The sequence below is a fragment of the Chiloscyllium plagiosum genome, chromosome 5 (assembly GCF_004010195.1).
Source record: "Chiloscyllium plagiosum isolate BGI_BamShark_2017 chromosome 5, ASM401019v2, whole genome shotgun sequence".
Lineage (NCBI taxonomy): Eukaryota > Metazoa > Chordata > Chondrichthyes > Orectolobiformes > Hemiscylliidae > Chiloscyllium > Chiloscyllium plagiosum.
The window spans coordinates 83,143,713-83,160,018 of record NC_057714.1 but is presented as its reverse complement, the minus strand read 5'-3'; the positions used below and the strand labels follow the sequence as shown (position 1 = coordinate 83,160,018).

Sequence of the window (16,306 nt, the reverse complement as noted above, 5' to 3'; positions counted from 1 at the left end):
CTCCACTGAGAGAATGTTGTGAACAAGTACCATGTATAAAAGGAGGCAAGGAAAATAATAGTCACGTCATCATGTATTATCCATAATCAAGTAGCTGAAGGGCATGATTGCAAAAGCCTGGATGTGGATAAGTTGACCATCACCTTTATAAGAGTATGGTCTAATGAGACTATCTTCCGCTATCTTATAAAGGAGAGGAAAATACATTTTTTCTTTCTCTTGAAGATGCTTCTCCATTGCTGTTTCCTACTATGAAGTTTTGACCCTGAGACATGAGTACAGAGTTTGGAAAATTCTCATCTCTGTAAATGGGAGAAAGTGCCCTGAATGGTTTAAATTTGGTTGTGGAGGTTAGATATTCTGGAGGTTGTTCCTTCCAAAAGGTGCAGAGGCAGCCATAGGATCTGCTGGGTATGAGGGCAGGCTGTCTAAGAAGTGGCTTTGCAGCTCTGGCATTTTGTCCCAATTGTGAAAAAAAAAATCAAGAAAGCAAAAACAACCCTCTAGCTCTCCATCTGCCACATTGCCTCACACCAAACCATTTGCTCTGCCCGATCCTTGCCCAAGCCACCTTGGCACTCTGTGTACCTTCCAGGCCAACCTACACCCACTAAACTTCCATGGTCCTTCATCTCTTCATGTCACCCTATGCCTTTCTACACCATAGCCTTTTATTCTCCAATGCTAACGTAGAGTAAACTCGTGCAAAACCACATACTTGATCCACCAACCTTTGCCTTTAAGGTCTTCATGCAATCTCACCCATATATCATAGGGAAATGTCAGCACCCATGCTGAGACAAAAGTAAAACAATGTTTAAAATATCTATTGATGAATTCAGTACGTAAAATAAAAACACAGATTGATTAAATAATATATTTAGCTTCCTTCAACAACTTATTCCCTTATAAAACCAAGAATTTACATACATGACCTCACATTAAATGCTTTATAACCACTTGGAGCTGTCAATCAAAGTGACTATGACAAAGAGAGGTTGCAAAGTCATCATGCTGCACTAAACATAATCCTCAGGCTTATGTCAACAGTGAAACAATCATTTATTTTTTTTAAAATGTAGACTGCTTGGTTTTAAATTTAAAAGTCTGAAAATTTAAATGCTTCGACGGCTTGGCGATTCCCTTCACAATTCCAAGCATTTACTACTTTGTACACACGCATGTCTATTTTCAACAATGCCAAATGGCACTTGACCCCTATTAAAGGGCATATTACCTCTCTCAAAGATGTCTCAAGATGTCTCCAGCTTAGATCTTCTCTGGAAATTTTAAAGTCCACAAGTTGTGTTTTAAAAGCTAACAAAAATGGCATGGTAGCTCAGTGGTTAGCACTGCTGCCTCACAGTGCTAGGGACCCAGGTTTTATTCCAGCTTCGGGCGACTGTCTATGTGGAGTTTGCACCTTCTCCCTGTGTCTGTGTGGGTTTCCTTTGGGTGCTTCTGTTTCCTCCCACAGTCCAAAGCTGTGTGAGTTAGGTGGATTGACCATGCCAAATTTCCCATAGTGTCCAGGGATGTGAGTTAGTCATGGGAAATGGAGGATTACAGGTAATGGGATGGATTTGGGCGGGATGCTTTCGGAGGGTCAGTGTGCACCCAATGGGCCAAGTGGTCTGCTTGGTAAAAACAATGACTGCAGATGCTGGAAACTAGATTCTGGATCAGTGGTGCTGGAAGAGCACAGCAATTCAGGCAGCATCCGACGAGCAGCAAAATCGACGTTTCGGGCAAAAGCCCTTCATCAGGAATCAAGTGGTCTGCTTCCACACTGTAGGAATTCTATGATTCTATGAAAATTGGATATGTTTGAAGACAGCTATACACTTCCTTATGCAGTTACATCCGTGAATTATAAATGTGCAATTTACATCCCTGCCTCATTCCACCCAGAGTAAATGGCTTGCTGTATTCAGGAGCAGGAATGGAATCAGGTTTCCAGTGCCATTTTGTCTACACCAGAAATTGTTCCTGCCTTGGGGAAAATCCAGACCATTGCATTACCTGAAATTGATGCTGGTTCCTGAATAGTCAGATGGAGCTACGCATCTCTGAAACAAACACAGAAAATGCTGGATAGACTCAGCAGGTACGGCAGCACTGAGGAGAGAGAAACAGATTTAACATTTTGAGTCCAGTATGCCTCCTCTTCAGATCTGTGAACTAGAACTAATCCTTTATATTTGGGTGGAGATTGCATTTCAGAAAACCTGAGAAGCAGTAAACAAATTAACTGGAAAGCAGTAGGTTCGAAGACTGTTTATCCTTCTTTGAGATTTTATGCACTTTTTGTTCTTTCCCTTCTGCAAGAAGTTTAGCACTCAAAAGTTTGATGATTGCCAAAACTTGGTAACTCAGATAAAAGAGTCTGAATGTCACTCTAGACAGGGGTCCAACCACATGACCCTACAAATTACAATCTGGCACTTTGCAGATCATGGTACCAGGACTGTAGAGAGAGAATGCTCTTGATGAATAGCCTTTCAGTGGAGTAGCTAATATGATTTTCACTGTACCGTGAATTCAGGTCATGAGTTCAAGCGGTGAATGATACACCAATCCAAAAAACTTGTACAAGTTATACCATTTCTCAGTTGGATTGCCACAGATCAACAATCCTTATCTGCTGTTACCATACATACCATTTCAAAAGTAGTTATGCATTTTGATAGCTTAATGGAACATTATGTGGCAAACTATTGCGAAATATTTGTGATAATTATTATGTCTATCAAACTGTACGAATACACCTCAGATAAAAATTTTGCTAAATGAAGTCAACATTACATAGACTTTACAACATGCAATGAACAGTTTTGTTTTTGTACCTGTTTTCACAGCATATTTAAGTGTTGTTCTGCACGTCACCAGAATGTCTTCCAAAGTATTCGGCTGTTCATCCAGCATCCAGTTAAATCCCTCAAGGAGTTCATCGGGGTAGTGGAAATCTATAACTTTTGTAGATCTATCAAATGTTTTCAAAATGTAATCAAGTAGAATGTCCAAAACTTGTTCCAAGAAAGTGAAAGTTACTCCTTCCCCATCGCATGCTGGCAGGAGGTCTGTAAAGATAGAAAAGTGTAAAGAAAAACACTTTAATTGTGTTTCCAGTTTATCCTCTAATTTTTCCTCCTGTAGGCTGCTTCTTAACACAGCCCCTCCAGGAAGTACACGACAGTTTTCAGTCACCTCCATAACTGGGGTTACCGAGAATCCATTATCTAACAGCAGGACATTATATCTGACTGGGTAGAAACTAATTATAGCAGTTAGTTTCCTCCTCTGGGGAGATCTGGCTGAGATCTGACAAGATACTCTAACCAATGTTAAATGATGTACAGCTCAGAAACCTAACCTCATTACTATCTCATTAGGTGTCAAATATCTATTTGCTTGAACACCCATTTTAATCAATCATTTATTAAATGGATAAGGCATCGGTTTCTAAAATAGTTATGTATGAAATCAAATCAAAATAGTTAAAAATTATTGGAAAATTCCCTCTGAGCCTAGAAACATGTATTGCTGCTTTTGGCAGATATGTTCATAACTACTTAGCATTACAACATAACATTAGTCCATTGATTTGCATTTGCAAATACAGCAGAAAAAGGAATTTCATTTCAGTACATAAAACATTTGCCTTGTTAATGCTGCCAAATCATTACCTGAACAAAATACAATAAGAGAAGTATAATTCCATCTGGAGAAAACCTTTTAGATTTTAGGTATATTGTCAGAAAATAGACTTTACGAGGTATGACTAGGGTGTTAAAGCCTTACCAGCTGCAAATACTTGACACCTGGCTGTAAAGTGTGGAAACTGTATTAAAATGTAGGGTGTTGCACATTAGAATAAAAACATAAAAACGATTATAAGCTCAAGGAAAATAAAGACTATGAAATTCTAGAGCCAGCAATCCTAACAATTACAGTAGAAACATATTTGGTAAGGACCATGAGGAGAGGTAGAAGTTGTAGTCTGCTTTAAAGTAGTGGATACCTGCAACACTTGGGGCAAAAAGGGGTGTTCATGTCAAGGAATGACATGGGGAAGGGATACTGGGTGCCCTGGAGAAACTTCTATTTGCTCAGGGTCGAAACCTTTTCTCTGCAGGTTGTAAAGCTTTACAACCTGTGGAAAAAAGGTTTTGACCCTGATCCTGGAATCTTGGTTTGGACCTCTACTTGAGCCCCATTTCATTATTTTCTGAGGGTTTATTGGGTTTCCCCAGAAAGTTTCACTGCCATGTATTTGGTCCCAGTGAAAGTTCAGGGCAAAGAAGCTGTCATTTGATGTTCTTGTTCTCCTACAACTTATTCTGCTCCCCTGCTGACATTAATGGCTATATTTGGGTTGAGTTAAGGCTCTATCCTAAGAGATTGTCTTAGAAACTTCCACATTATGTCCAGGATTCAGAATATTCAGGTCTTAGAGTCACAAAGTCATAGAGATAAACAGCAGAGAAACAGCAGAGAAACAGACCTTTCAGTCCAACTTGTCCATGCTGCCCAGATATTCCAAACTAATTTAGTCTCATTTGTCTGTTAGTATCCCTCCAAACCCTTCCTATTCATATACCCATCCAGATGCCTTTTAAATGTTGTAATTGTACCGGCCTCCACCACTTCCTCTGGCAGTTCATTCCAGACACGCAACACCCTCTGTGTGAAAAGGTTGCCCCTTAGGTCCGTTTTAAATCTTTCCCCCTCACCCTAAACCTATGCTGTCTAGTTCTAGACTTTCCCACCCCAGGGAAAAGATCTTGTCTATTTACCCTTTCTGTCCCCCTCCATGATTTTATAAGCCTCTATAAGGTCACCCCTCAGCCTCTGATGCTCCAGGGAAAACAGCCCCAGCCTATTCAGCCTCTTCCTATAGCTCAAATCCTCCAACTCTGACAACATCCTTGTAAATCTTTTCTTAACTCTTTCAAGTTTCACAACATCCTTCCAATAACAATGAGACCAGAATTGCATGCAGTATTCCAACAGTGGCCTTATCAATGTCCTGCACAGCCGCAACATGACCTCCCAACTCCTGTACTCAATACTCTGACCAATAAAAGAAAGCATACCGAACGCCTTCTTCACTGTCCAATCTATCTGCAACTCCAGTCATGGCCTGGCTTGCTAGCTGTTTTGAAGACGCAGACAGTGTATGCTGGATTTTTGACAGCAGAATCTGCAGAATACAAACTTTGATTTGATTTGATTTATTATTGTCAGGTACTGTGATAAAGTGAAAAATATTGTTTGTGAGGAACCAACCACCTGATGAAGAAGCAGTGCTCCAAAAGTACTTCCAAATAAACCTGTTGGACTATAACCTGGTATTGTGTAAATAATTTTTAACTTTGTACACCCCAATCCAACACTGGCACCTCCAAATCAGACAAATCATACTTTATATAAATATATCAGGATAATAGAACAGAATGCATAATATAGTGTCACAGCGATAGAGAAGGTGCAGAGAAAGATAAACTTTAATAAATGAGAGGTCTGCTCATAAGTCTGATAACAGCAGGGAAGAAGCTGTTTTTAAAATTATGGTAATCAAGTTAGAGCTTAAAGATCTTTGCATGAATATCAGATTCTCCTTTAACTCTGATCTTACTCCAACATTACTTTGCTTCTTTCTATTTCCAAATTTCTTCTTTATTGTAGAAGCTTAATTTCTTTCAGCAAATATCAAGCTTCAGTATTTCGAGGTTTAACTCGAAATGAATACCCAGTCTAAACCTCACATCAAGCTCACTGAGTCAAATATTACAACCAATGATGTTTACCCTCTCTTCTGTATTTTTGATTAACAATTTCTGCTTCAATGGATAGAGGTTTCCAGGCTGGTCTGGAGCTTTTACCTGGGCTGGCAGATGAATGTAATTGGGAGGGAGGAAAAGATTTATATTCCAGAGAGTGGGTTGAAGTTTGGTCCTCTCAGAACCTTGCAGGTTGTTTGGCTTTCCTGGACCTGATGGTCTGTAAACTCTCATTTGTTCATCAATGTATAACAAATACTCATCAGCACCCCAGGCCACAGGAACTACATACAGTGCTGTAAGCTTGTTAGGCAAAGAAATGTGAAGCATGTATGTTCACAATCCTGATTATAAATACAAATTATGTATCTGGCTAGATATGCTTCTTTCAAACTCTGGTGAGTACAAACTTCTTCAATAACTTGGCTGTTCACAACCAAGCCATTCTTTTGAACAAATGCTTACACTATAAAGGTCCAACCTGACTGGACCAACCAGCTCATGAGAAACCTCAGTCATATGCAGCCTTGTGTATAGTTCATAAATGTTACCTAATCCTACCGACTAAGGACCTTTCATGTCCCCTCCTTGCTGCTCTTAGCTCTCTCTTCAGGTCCTTCCTGGCTACCCTATAAACCTCAGTCATATGCAGCCTTGTGTATAGTTCATAAATGTTACGGTGTAGAGGTGAAGACTGACTGCTTCATAAAGCCTGCCCAAGTGGACAACACGGTTGCTCAATGGTTAGCACTGCTGACTCACAGTGCCAGTGACTCAGGTTCAATTCCACATTGTCTGTGTGGAGTTTGCATGTTCTCCCATGGATTTCTTCTGGGTGCCTCAGTTTCCTCTCACAGTTCAAAGATGTGCAGGATAGATGGATTGACCATACTAAAATCAAATTGGAGCTCAGTTTTCAGAAAAGGGTGGATTAGGCTGAAAGGAACAGTAAGGAATTAAACTTGAGGGACATTATTCTTGGGGTCACTGAAAGGATTCTTGGAAATGGACGGATGAATCTGTGAAGTGGAAGGGAGAATCATATTGATAGGAACAAGGAGACAAGGAAGCCTAGAAGCTGTATATCATGGATCTGAACACAATCATGTAATTAAATGTGCTGGTGAAGAAGAAAGAACAAGTTAACTTAATAAAGGACTTGTAAAAGCTAGGCATGGGGACCTGGATGGTACAGGGATCAGCGAAGAGCAGGAATATAATGGCAAATAGTGTGTAGACGGGAAGGTTAGAGACTGATTTAAAATTAAAACATAGCAACCTCTAATTCTCTTTGAAGTTATGTCACAAATGAAGGCATCACAGAGACTACACAAAGCAGCAAGGGCCCAATATCTGTTTGCATGTGTCTCTGCACAGTACAAACACATCCAACTGAGTGAATAAGAACAGTAGGAGACAAAGGGTAATGGTGAAGAGTTGTTTTTCGGTCTGGAGATCTGTGACTATTGGTGTTCTGCAGGGATTTGTGCTGGTTCCACTGTCACTTGACATAGAATTGTAGAGTCACATAAACAATTTGGATGAAAATTTAGGAAGCATGGTTAGGAACATAGTGAGTTTTTTCACTCAGAGAGTAGTAGGGGTGTGGAACACACTGCATGCAACAATAGTCGAGTCGCCAACTTTAAGGGTTTTTAAATGGTTATTGGGTAGACATGTGGATGAAAATGGAACACTGTAGGTTGGATGGGCTTCAGATTGGTTTCACAGATTGGCACAACATTGAGGGCAAAATGGCTGTACTGCGCTGTAATGTTCCATGTTCTATGTTCTAACTTTGCGCATGTTACCAAAATGGGTGCTTTAGTGGAGAGTGAAGAAAGTTTCTAAGATTATAAAAGGATCTTGATCAATTAGGACAATAGGCTGAGGTGTGGCAGATGGACTTTAATTTGAATAAATGCAAGGTACTGCATTTTGGTAAAACAAATAAGAAAAGGATTTATATAGTTAATGGGTAAGGCTGTGGGTATTGTTGTCCAACAGAGAGATCTATGGATTCAGGTACATAGTTCTTTGAAAGTTGCATCACAGGATGATTAAGAAGGCCACTTAGCATGCTTGCCTTCATTGCTCAGACTATTGAGTATAGGAATTGGAATGTCATGTTACGATTGTAAAGGATGTTGATGAGGCCATTTTTGAAGTATTGTGTACAATTCTGGTTGCCCTGGCATAGAAAGGATATTACTAAATTAGAGAATGTTCAGAATAGATTTACAAGGATGTTGCTGGGACTGGAGTGCTTGAGTTTTAAGGAGAGGTTGGATAGGTTTGGACTTTTTTCACTGAACTATAGGAGATTGAGGGCTAATCTTACAGAGGTCTATAAAATCATGAGAGGCACAGTAAAGGTAAGTAGGAAAGGTCTTTTCCCAAGGGTAGGAGAGTTCAAAATTAGCAGGAGTTTTTTAAGGTGAGAGGAGAAAGATTCAAAAGGACTGCAGGAGCCAACTTTTTCACCTAGAGGGCAGTTCACATGTGGAAGGAGTTGCCAGATGAAGTGGTAGATGCAAGTAGAGTTACTACCTTTAAAAGACATTTGGACAGGTACATAAATAGGCAAGGTTGAGAGGGACTTGGGCCAAACATAGACAAATGGGACCAGATTAGTTTGGGAAACTTCATCAGTGTGAATGAATTGGACTGAAGGGTCTATTTCTGTGCTGGATGATTCTATGACTCTATAAACATTTATTTGAGCCATGTCCCTTGTGCCACCTTAGCAGCCACAGCTGAGCTTGGGGAAGGGGAAAGCTGCTGACTCCTTGTAGATTACCTCAGATGACTTCAGCAGGTCTCATCTGCAGGACTGCACTTTAGAGGGCTATGGCCTGCGAAACACACCGACAAGGATGCAAGAGCAACCTCCTCAGTCTGACTTGATGGAGACAGTTGGGTGCCTGTCAGTTGGAACGTGGTGTGGCAGAGTACCTCTTTCATAATAATCCTATGGTGCTTGTCTGTCTCTTCTCCTTGTTTTCACTGCACAATGGCAACACCCTCAACCCTTGAGGAGTTTGGGGACCAGAGGATAAAGTCCCTCAGCCCCCTTTTGTCTAGCCAATGAATTCATTCATCCATGGCTGAAGTGATAGAGTGAAGGCCCCTGTAAATATATGCGCATTCATATATAGATGAATCTAATAAATAACTCTGATTGTCCCATTGGACCTACCTCTCCACAATGCTCAGCAACTATTCCACAGAGGCAGAATGTGCTCATGGGTTGCCCCTCGCAGAAACTGATTACACCCCTTTGCTAATCATTCCAGTCTGCTCATGATCTATAGCACCTTTGCCAGATGCTTCAGAATTTGGCTATTCATCTATATCAGCTCCTTACTGCTTAGTCCAGAGGCTCAACATTTGGACTCAGCTCATTAGAGGCCTGTTTTCAAATGGTCCTCTGAGTGTCAGAGCCTTAGCCATTTCTTTCTCTTGTAGCTGCAAGTCCGTATTAAAGCTATGCTCACCAGATTGTGAGCTGATTCTGTTCTGGTTAGATTACCCTCTGAGGTGTTTGTTTATGCACAGATGCAGGGTGAGGTGGAAGCCTTTTGCAGTACATTCTCTGAGGCTCACAACCATTCCTCCTCAGGTTGTATGGTTCAAAAGTATGGTTCAAGTGGCTGGAAGAGATGGGCCCAGGGGTAGGGTCCATTCTTTTTGCTTGTCCTGACTTGTAAATGGGGTCCAGAGGCAGGACTGCATTAGTTACATGGGCTTCAACACTTACCCAAGGTTTCATCAAGACAAAGGAGAGATTTTGTCAATGCTTTTCATCTTTCAGCCATCAGGACATTTTACATGAATCCAAATTCAAGGAGAAAACCGACATTTATACTTTGTGAGAGTCAAGTTCTTATTGGATGGCAAATGGACTCTGATTGGAAGAGGGGTTGCCGTGATTTGAATTGAGTTATTTGAATTTAGTGAATGGAATTTATTGAATTTATTGTCACATGTACCAAGACTCAGTGATAATCTTTGTCTTGCAAGCAATACAAGCAGATCACAGAGTTAAATAGCATAGATAAGTAAAGAATAGGTAAACAGCAGCAAAAATAAAAATATAGGTACAGGCGAATGCTAAGAGTTTGTGAGTCCATTCAGTACTCTAACAACAGTAGGGTAGATATTGTTTTGAAACCGGCTGATGCATGTGTTCAGGCTTCTGTACCTTCTCCCCGATGGTAGAGGTTGTAGAAAAACATTGCCAGGATGGGATGGATCTTTAAAAATGTTGGCAGCCTTTCCTTGACAGCAGGCCTGGTAAATGGACTCTATAGATGGGAGGTTGGCCTTTGTGATTGTCAGGGCTGATTTCACTACTCTCTGTAACCGTCTCCGATCTTGAATGGTACAGTTGCCATACCAGGTAGTGATACATCCAGACAGAATGCTCTCAATGGCGCACCTATAAAAGTTGGCAAGGGTATTCGCTGTCATGCCAAATTTTCTCAGCTTCCTGAGGAAGAAGAGACATTGTTGGGCCTTTATAACCAGTGTGTCCACATGAAGAGTCCAAGAAAGCTTGTTGTGGATGACCACTCCCAGGAGAATGGCACTCTGCACTCATTCCACCTCTGTGCTGTTAATGTGTAGGGGGGCATGAGTAACATCCCGCCGAAAGTCAATAATGAGTTCCTTGGTTTTGCTGGCATTGAGAGCTAGGTTGTTCTCACTAATTTTCCAGGTCTTCACCTCCCGTCTGTAGTCTGTTTCGTCACCATCTGAAATTCAACCGACTATGGTGGAGTCATTAGTGAACTTGTAAATGGCATTAGTCTGGTATTTGGCGATGCAGTCATGGGTATATAGTGAGTACAGTAAGGGGCTGAGTATGCACCCATGGGGGGTTCCAGTGTTTAGTGTTATTGATGATGAAATATTGTCCCCAATCTTCACTGATTGTGGCCTGTGGGTCAGGAAACTGAGGATCCAGTTGCAGAGACTGGAGCTTAGTCTGAGATCACTAAGTTTAGTAATTATTCTCGAGGGGATAATAGTGTTGAAGGCTGAACTGTAGTCAATGAGTAGGATTCTTACGTAGCTGTTCTTAGTGTCAAGATGTTCTAGGGATGAGTGAAGGGAAAGTGATATTGCATCTGACGTGGATCTGTTGGTCCGATAGGCAAATTGGAGTCGGTCAAGAGTAATTGGGAGGCTGGAGTTGATTATGCCACGACCAGCCTTTCAAAGCACCTTTCATGTTACTTAGCAGTAATTGAAGAGGTGAGGTTTAATGATCATAACAACATGAGTTGACATCTCACCATGGGAGTTGAGGAATATAAGTTTAGTTAATTATATAAGCCTGGAATAAAAGCTGTTAGCAGGAATGGTGGCAACCAGCTTATTCCAAAACCCCAATTCAAAAAGATCCAATAGGCTGACCAGTTGACTACACACTGCAGTTTCAAATCGCCTCCCAAGCCATCCCATGGCACAGCATCACCTACTCGAACGCAATAAGTAGTGAACAATAAATGTCAGCCTTGTCAGTGGCACCCATTTTCCATGAGCAATTAAAGAAATGTGATTTTCACTGACTATCGTAATATTGTATATAACTTTCATGAAGCTTTTTGAGATACTAAAGCCATAATCATTTTATTAATATTTCTAATTTCTGCTCAGAGATGTTATGTCACAGCTGTGGAGTAGGTGGGACTTGAACCAGGTCTATTACTATCTTTTTAAATTGACATTTTGATGACCAGGAAATGATAAGGAATATAGAGACTTTTGAAACATGTATAGGATTATTGACTCAAATAGTCTGCTTTTTATTTTGGATTGACCTCAATTTTATGTCCCAGCTTTTCATCACATCTATCTTTTAGAAACATTTGCTAGCTCATTCTTGAATCTAACTGTGACATGTACTTCAAAACGTTTCCCTGTTTTCATTCCATAGTCTCCATTTTAACTTCAGGATACAAGCTTTGCAGGTGAGGCTGACTCAAGTAGATTTTAATGCAGTGGCTTCAGTTTTAAAGGGATATCAGTTTCCCAGTCAAATCAGATAGATCTAACAGGCAGGAGTGGAATGTCTGGTGGTTCGAGGCTGGTTAGTGAGGAGCAGAATAAAGGGTCTCCAGCCCTCAGATAACATTTGGGAGGAAGTTCAGGAGGAATTTGTGTCATGGAGAAATAGAAAGGAATGTCCTCTTGTGCTTACCCTTGTGTATAAGATAGGAACCAGAGTGAAGTTCCATTTGTATATACAGAAAGAAAACCTTGAATACCAATGCAATAAGCTAATTGCAGAACATGCCATATTGCATATTCTGTAAGTAAGAACAACTTCTGTTTCCTAATAAGTTCTTGTAATTAGCATGACTTTGAATTTCAGTTATTTCTTTCCAGACAAAAAATTACCACTAGTGATTATCATTATCTATGGTCATGCATTTAAATGAACTTCTTCCAACTGTTAATTTAACAGAGATGTTAACCCCCTAACTTGCCAATTCTTGGCATCTGATTTTTGATTGAAATTCCAGTTGACATCTAATCAAAGTCCTTCATTCTTTTAATCCCAACTCTTATCAATGTTCACTGCTTTTCCATGTTAGGACCATAAGATGCAGGAGCCATTCAGCCCATCAAGTCTGCTCTGCCAATCAGTAACATCATAGCTAATTTGATAATCCTCAATACTACATTTCTACTTTTCCCCTATAATCCTTGATGCTCTTACTGATTAAAAATGTGTCTACATCAACCTTAATGCCAACACAGCCACCAACATATGAATCTATACATGATGTAAACAATGCTATTAGGGTGGCACAGTGGCCCAGTGGTTAGCACTGCCTCCTTACAGCACCAGGGACCTAGGTTCGATTTCTGCCTTGGGCGACTGTCTGTGTGGAGTTTGCACATTCTCCCTGTGTCTGTGTGGGTTTTTTCCAGGTGATCCTGTTTCCTCCCACAATCCAAAGATGTACAGATCAGGTGAGTTGGCCATGATAAATTGCCCAGAGTGTTAGTTGCATTAGTCAGGAGTAAATATAGAGTCGAGGAATGGGTCTGATGGGTTACTCTTTGGAGGGTCAATGTGGACTTTTTGGGCTGAAAGGCCTGTTTCCACACTCTCGGGAATCTAATCTAATGTTGACACTTTGTTTGCCTTCTCCCAAGCCTAGTGGTTTGTCAGTCCCAATGCTGTCACTTTGGCTGTTGCCAGGACCTGCTGCTACTCCAGGCAACTTTGTTTATTGATAACTTGACATAGCCAAGCCTCTACAGCTCTCTGTAGTGAAGGTCCATTATCGTCACCTTTGGGAGGGTCAATGTAAACATATAGAATCACAAAATCATAGAATCCCTTTAGTGTTGATGTCGGCCATTTAGCCCACTAAGTCCACACCAGCCCTATAAAGAGCATCCTACCCAGACCCATCCCCCCAAACCTTTTCCTGTCACCCTGCATTTCCTGCAGTTAATCTGCTTTGTCTGCACATCCCTGGACAATATGGGCAACTTATCATGGCCAATCCACCTAACCTGCATGCCTTTGGACAGTCAGGATTTCTGAGGTCTTACAGATGATATCCCAGGGTGGAAGACTGCAATACTGTCTATACTGTCTGTCTTTAGTTGCTACCTGCTGGTGAAGGATCTTCATTTCCAGATACTAGCTAAATGCTCATCCTTCAGAAAACTTATCAATTTATGCTACTAAGTCGATGGGTCCAAGAGTTTTCTGCTTAACCAATGTTTAATTGATTTTTACAGAAGCTACTCAAGACATTACCATCACAAATCTCCTACTATCAACATTTTGTGGGTTGCAATTGTCGAGAAATTGAAATAGTCTGCACAAATAAATACTTTGACAACAAGAGCAGCTCAGAAGCTAAGAATCCTGTAGTGAGTAACTCATCTCCTGAATTCCCAAACACATCCATCATCTACAAGGCCAAGTCAAGAGTCTGATGGAATATTTTATCCCCCCCTTATCTGGGTGAGTGCAGCTCCAATAACACTTAAGGAACTTGATACCATCCAGGGCAAAATAATCCACTTGATTAGCACTACATCCACAAACAATCCTTTCCACCAGTACCAAAGCTTAGTAGCAGTAATGTAGCACGTCTATAAGGTGCACTGCTGAGCTTCAGCAAAGCACCTGGGCCAGCAACTTCCAAACCCATGACTGCTTCCACCTGAAAGGACAAGGGCAGTATATATATGTGAACAGCAACACCTATAGGTTCCCCTCCAAGCCACTCACCACCTCTTTCTTCAAAACCTTGGACTTCCCTCCTTAGTAGCATTGTGGGAGCCTGCAGAACATGGACTGCTGCAGTTTAAGAAGGCAGCTCACCACTATCTTCTCGAGGGCAACTCAGGATGGCCAATAAATGTTGGCCCAGCCAGCAATGTCCACACCTCATGAATCAATATAATAAATCTCTGTTCACAATATAGAAAGATATTGAATTTAATGAAAAGGAACTAAGTAATAACAGTAAATAACAGTCATGTGATCATTTATCTTTGAAGACTCACTTTTCTTCATCGAGACTGTTAACATCTCTATGGTGCTGAGCTATTCCTTCATTCTCACAATATTTGTTACGTATCTTTATGTTATGTAGGTGGCTGTATCATTTAGAGAAAGATTTACAGATTTCGGCCTTCACTCCACAGGGTCTGCTGTTTACATGGAGTGTATTTTTCCTTTAAGTCTTGAGTTAAGAAATTCATTCATGTAGCACACTTCTAGCAGAATCATGTGAGTCACCTTGCTGTCCAGGATTTTGCATTGCCCTAGACCACTGTCCTCAGAGCCCAGGTAGCATTCTTCATTGAGATATAGCTGCTTCTCTCTCCATCATCTGAGCACACTGAATTAGCACAATCATGGACTATTACATCTAACTACATCAAATTCATTGACCTCAATTTTGGGAACAGACACGACAATTCAATGTGCCCATGCCCATTCATATTGAGGTGGCTAAGATTTGTCTACCAACCTCAGCTAAATGTCAATAATTAGATTAAATTACTTACAGTGTGGAAACAGGCCCTTCAGCCCAACAAGTCTACACCGCCCCACCGAAGCGCAACCCACCCATACATTTACCCCTTACCTAACACTACGGGCAATTTTAGCATGGCCAATTCACCTGACCTGCACATCTTTGGACTGTGGGAGGAAACCGGAGCACCCGGAGGAAACCCACGCAGACACGGGGAGAACGTGCAAACTCCACACAGTCAGTCGCCTGAGGCGGGAATTGAACCCAGGTCTCTGGCACTGTGAGGCAGCAGTGCTAACCACTGTGCCACCGTGCCGCCCAATAAATAGGATCAGGAGTAGTCCATTCACCCTCCGATCCTCCTCTGGCATTCAATAGGATCATGGCTATGATTTCTGTACAATTTCTTGCCCTCCAAAAGCTAAGATAGAAAATCTGCATATTAGTTGGAATACTGAGTGCTAGGGAGCACTCCTGTGTGAATGTTGGGCTGTGGAGTATTGAACAGCATTCATCAGTCTGAGTCCCACCTGGTGGCCTGCTGTACAGTTTGCAAGAACTTCTTTGGAGCAATCTTTTATTGTACCTTGCCTTTAAGAAGTGAGCTTTCACCAGAAAAAGCAGCCTGCATGGGTCCCTTTTGGAATGGCAGGCGGTGACCAGTGGGGTACCACAAGGTTTGGTGCTGGGACCGCAGCTGTTTACAATATACATTAATGATATAGATGAAAGCATTAAAAGTAATGCTAGCAAATTTGCTGATGACACAAAGCTGGGTGGCAGGGTGAAATGTGAGGAGGATGTTATGAGAATACAGCGTGACTTGGGCAGGCTAGGTGAATGGATGGATGCATGGCAGATGCAGTTTAGTGTGGATAAATGTGTGGTTATCCACTTTGGTGGCAAGAACAGGAAGGTAGATTGCTACCTAAATGGAGTCAAGTTAGGTAAAGGGGAAGTACAACGAGATCTAGGTGTTCTTCTACATCAATCAATGAAAGCAAGCATGTAGGTACAGCAGGCAGTGAAGAAACCTAATGGCATGCTGGCCTTCATAACAAGAGGAATTAAGTATAGGAGCAAAGAAGACCTTCTGCAGCTGTACAGGACCCTGGTGAGACCACACCTGGAGTATTGTGTGCAGTTTTGGTCACCAAATTTGAGGAGGGACATTCTGGCTATTGAGGGAGTGCAGCATAGGTTCACGAGGTCAATTCCCGGAATGGTGGGACTATCATATGTTGAAAGATTGGAGTGACTGGGCTTGTATACACTGGAGTTTAGAAGGCTGAGAGGGGACCTGATTGAGATGTATAAGATTATTAAAGGATTGGACCTTCTGGAGGCAGGAAGCATGTTTCCACCAATAGATGAGTCCAGAACTAAAGGACACAGTTTAAAAATAAGGGGTAGGCCATTTAGAACAGAGTTGAGGAGAAACTTCTTCACCCAGAGAATGGTGGATATATGGAATGCTCTGCCCAAGAAGGCAGTGGAGGC

General features: G+C 41.4%; 1 protein-coding gene across 1 annotated transcript in view; it reads right to left on the bottom strand.

The window, feature by feature from the left end:
* Positions 1-16,306, bottom strand: part of gad2 (glutamate decarboxylase 2) — a 139,973-nt gene that overhangs the window by 70,763 nt on the left and 52,904 nt on the right. The window contains exon 4 of the mRNA XM_043690485.1: positions 2,847-3,080. Coding sequence (XP_043546420.1) covers positions 2,847-3,080 — 234 coding nt within the window. The remainder of the gene's footprint in view (positions 1-2,846; positions 3,081-16,306) is intronic.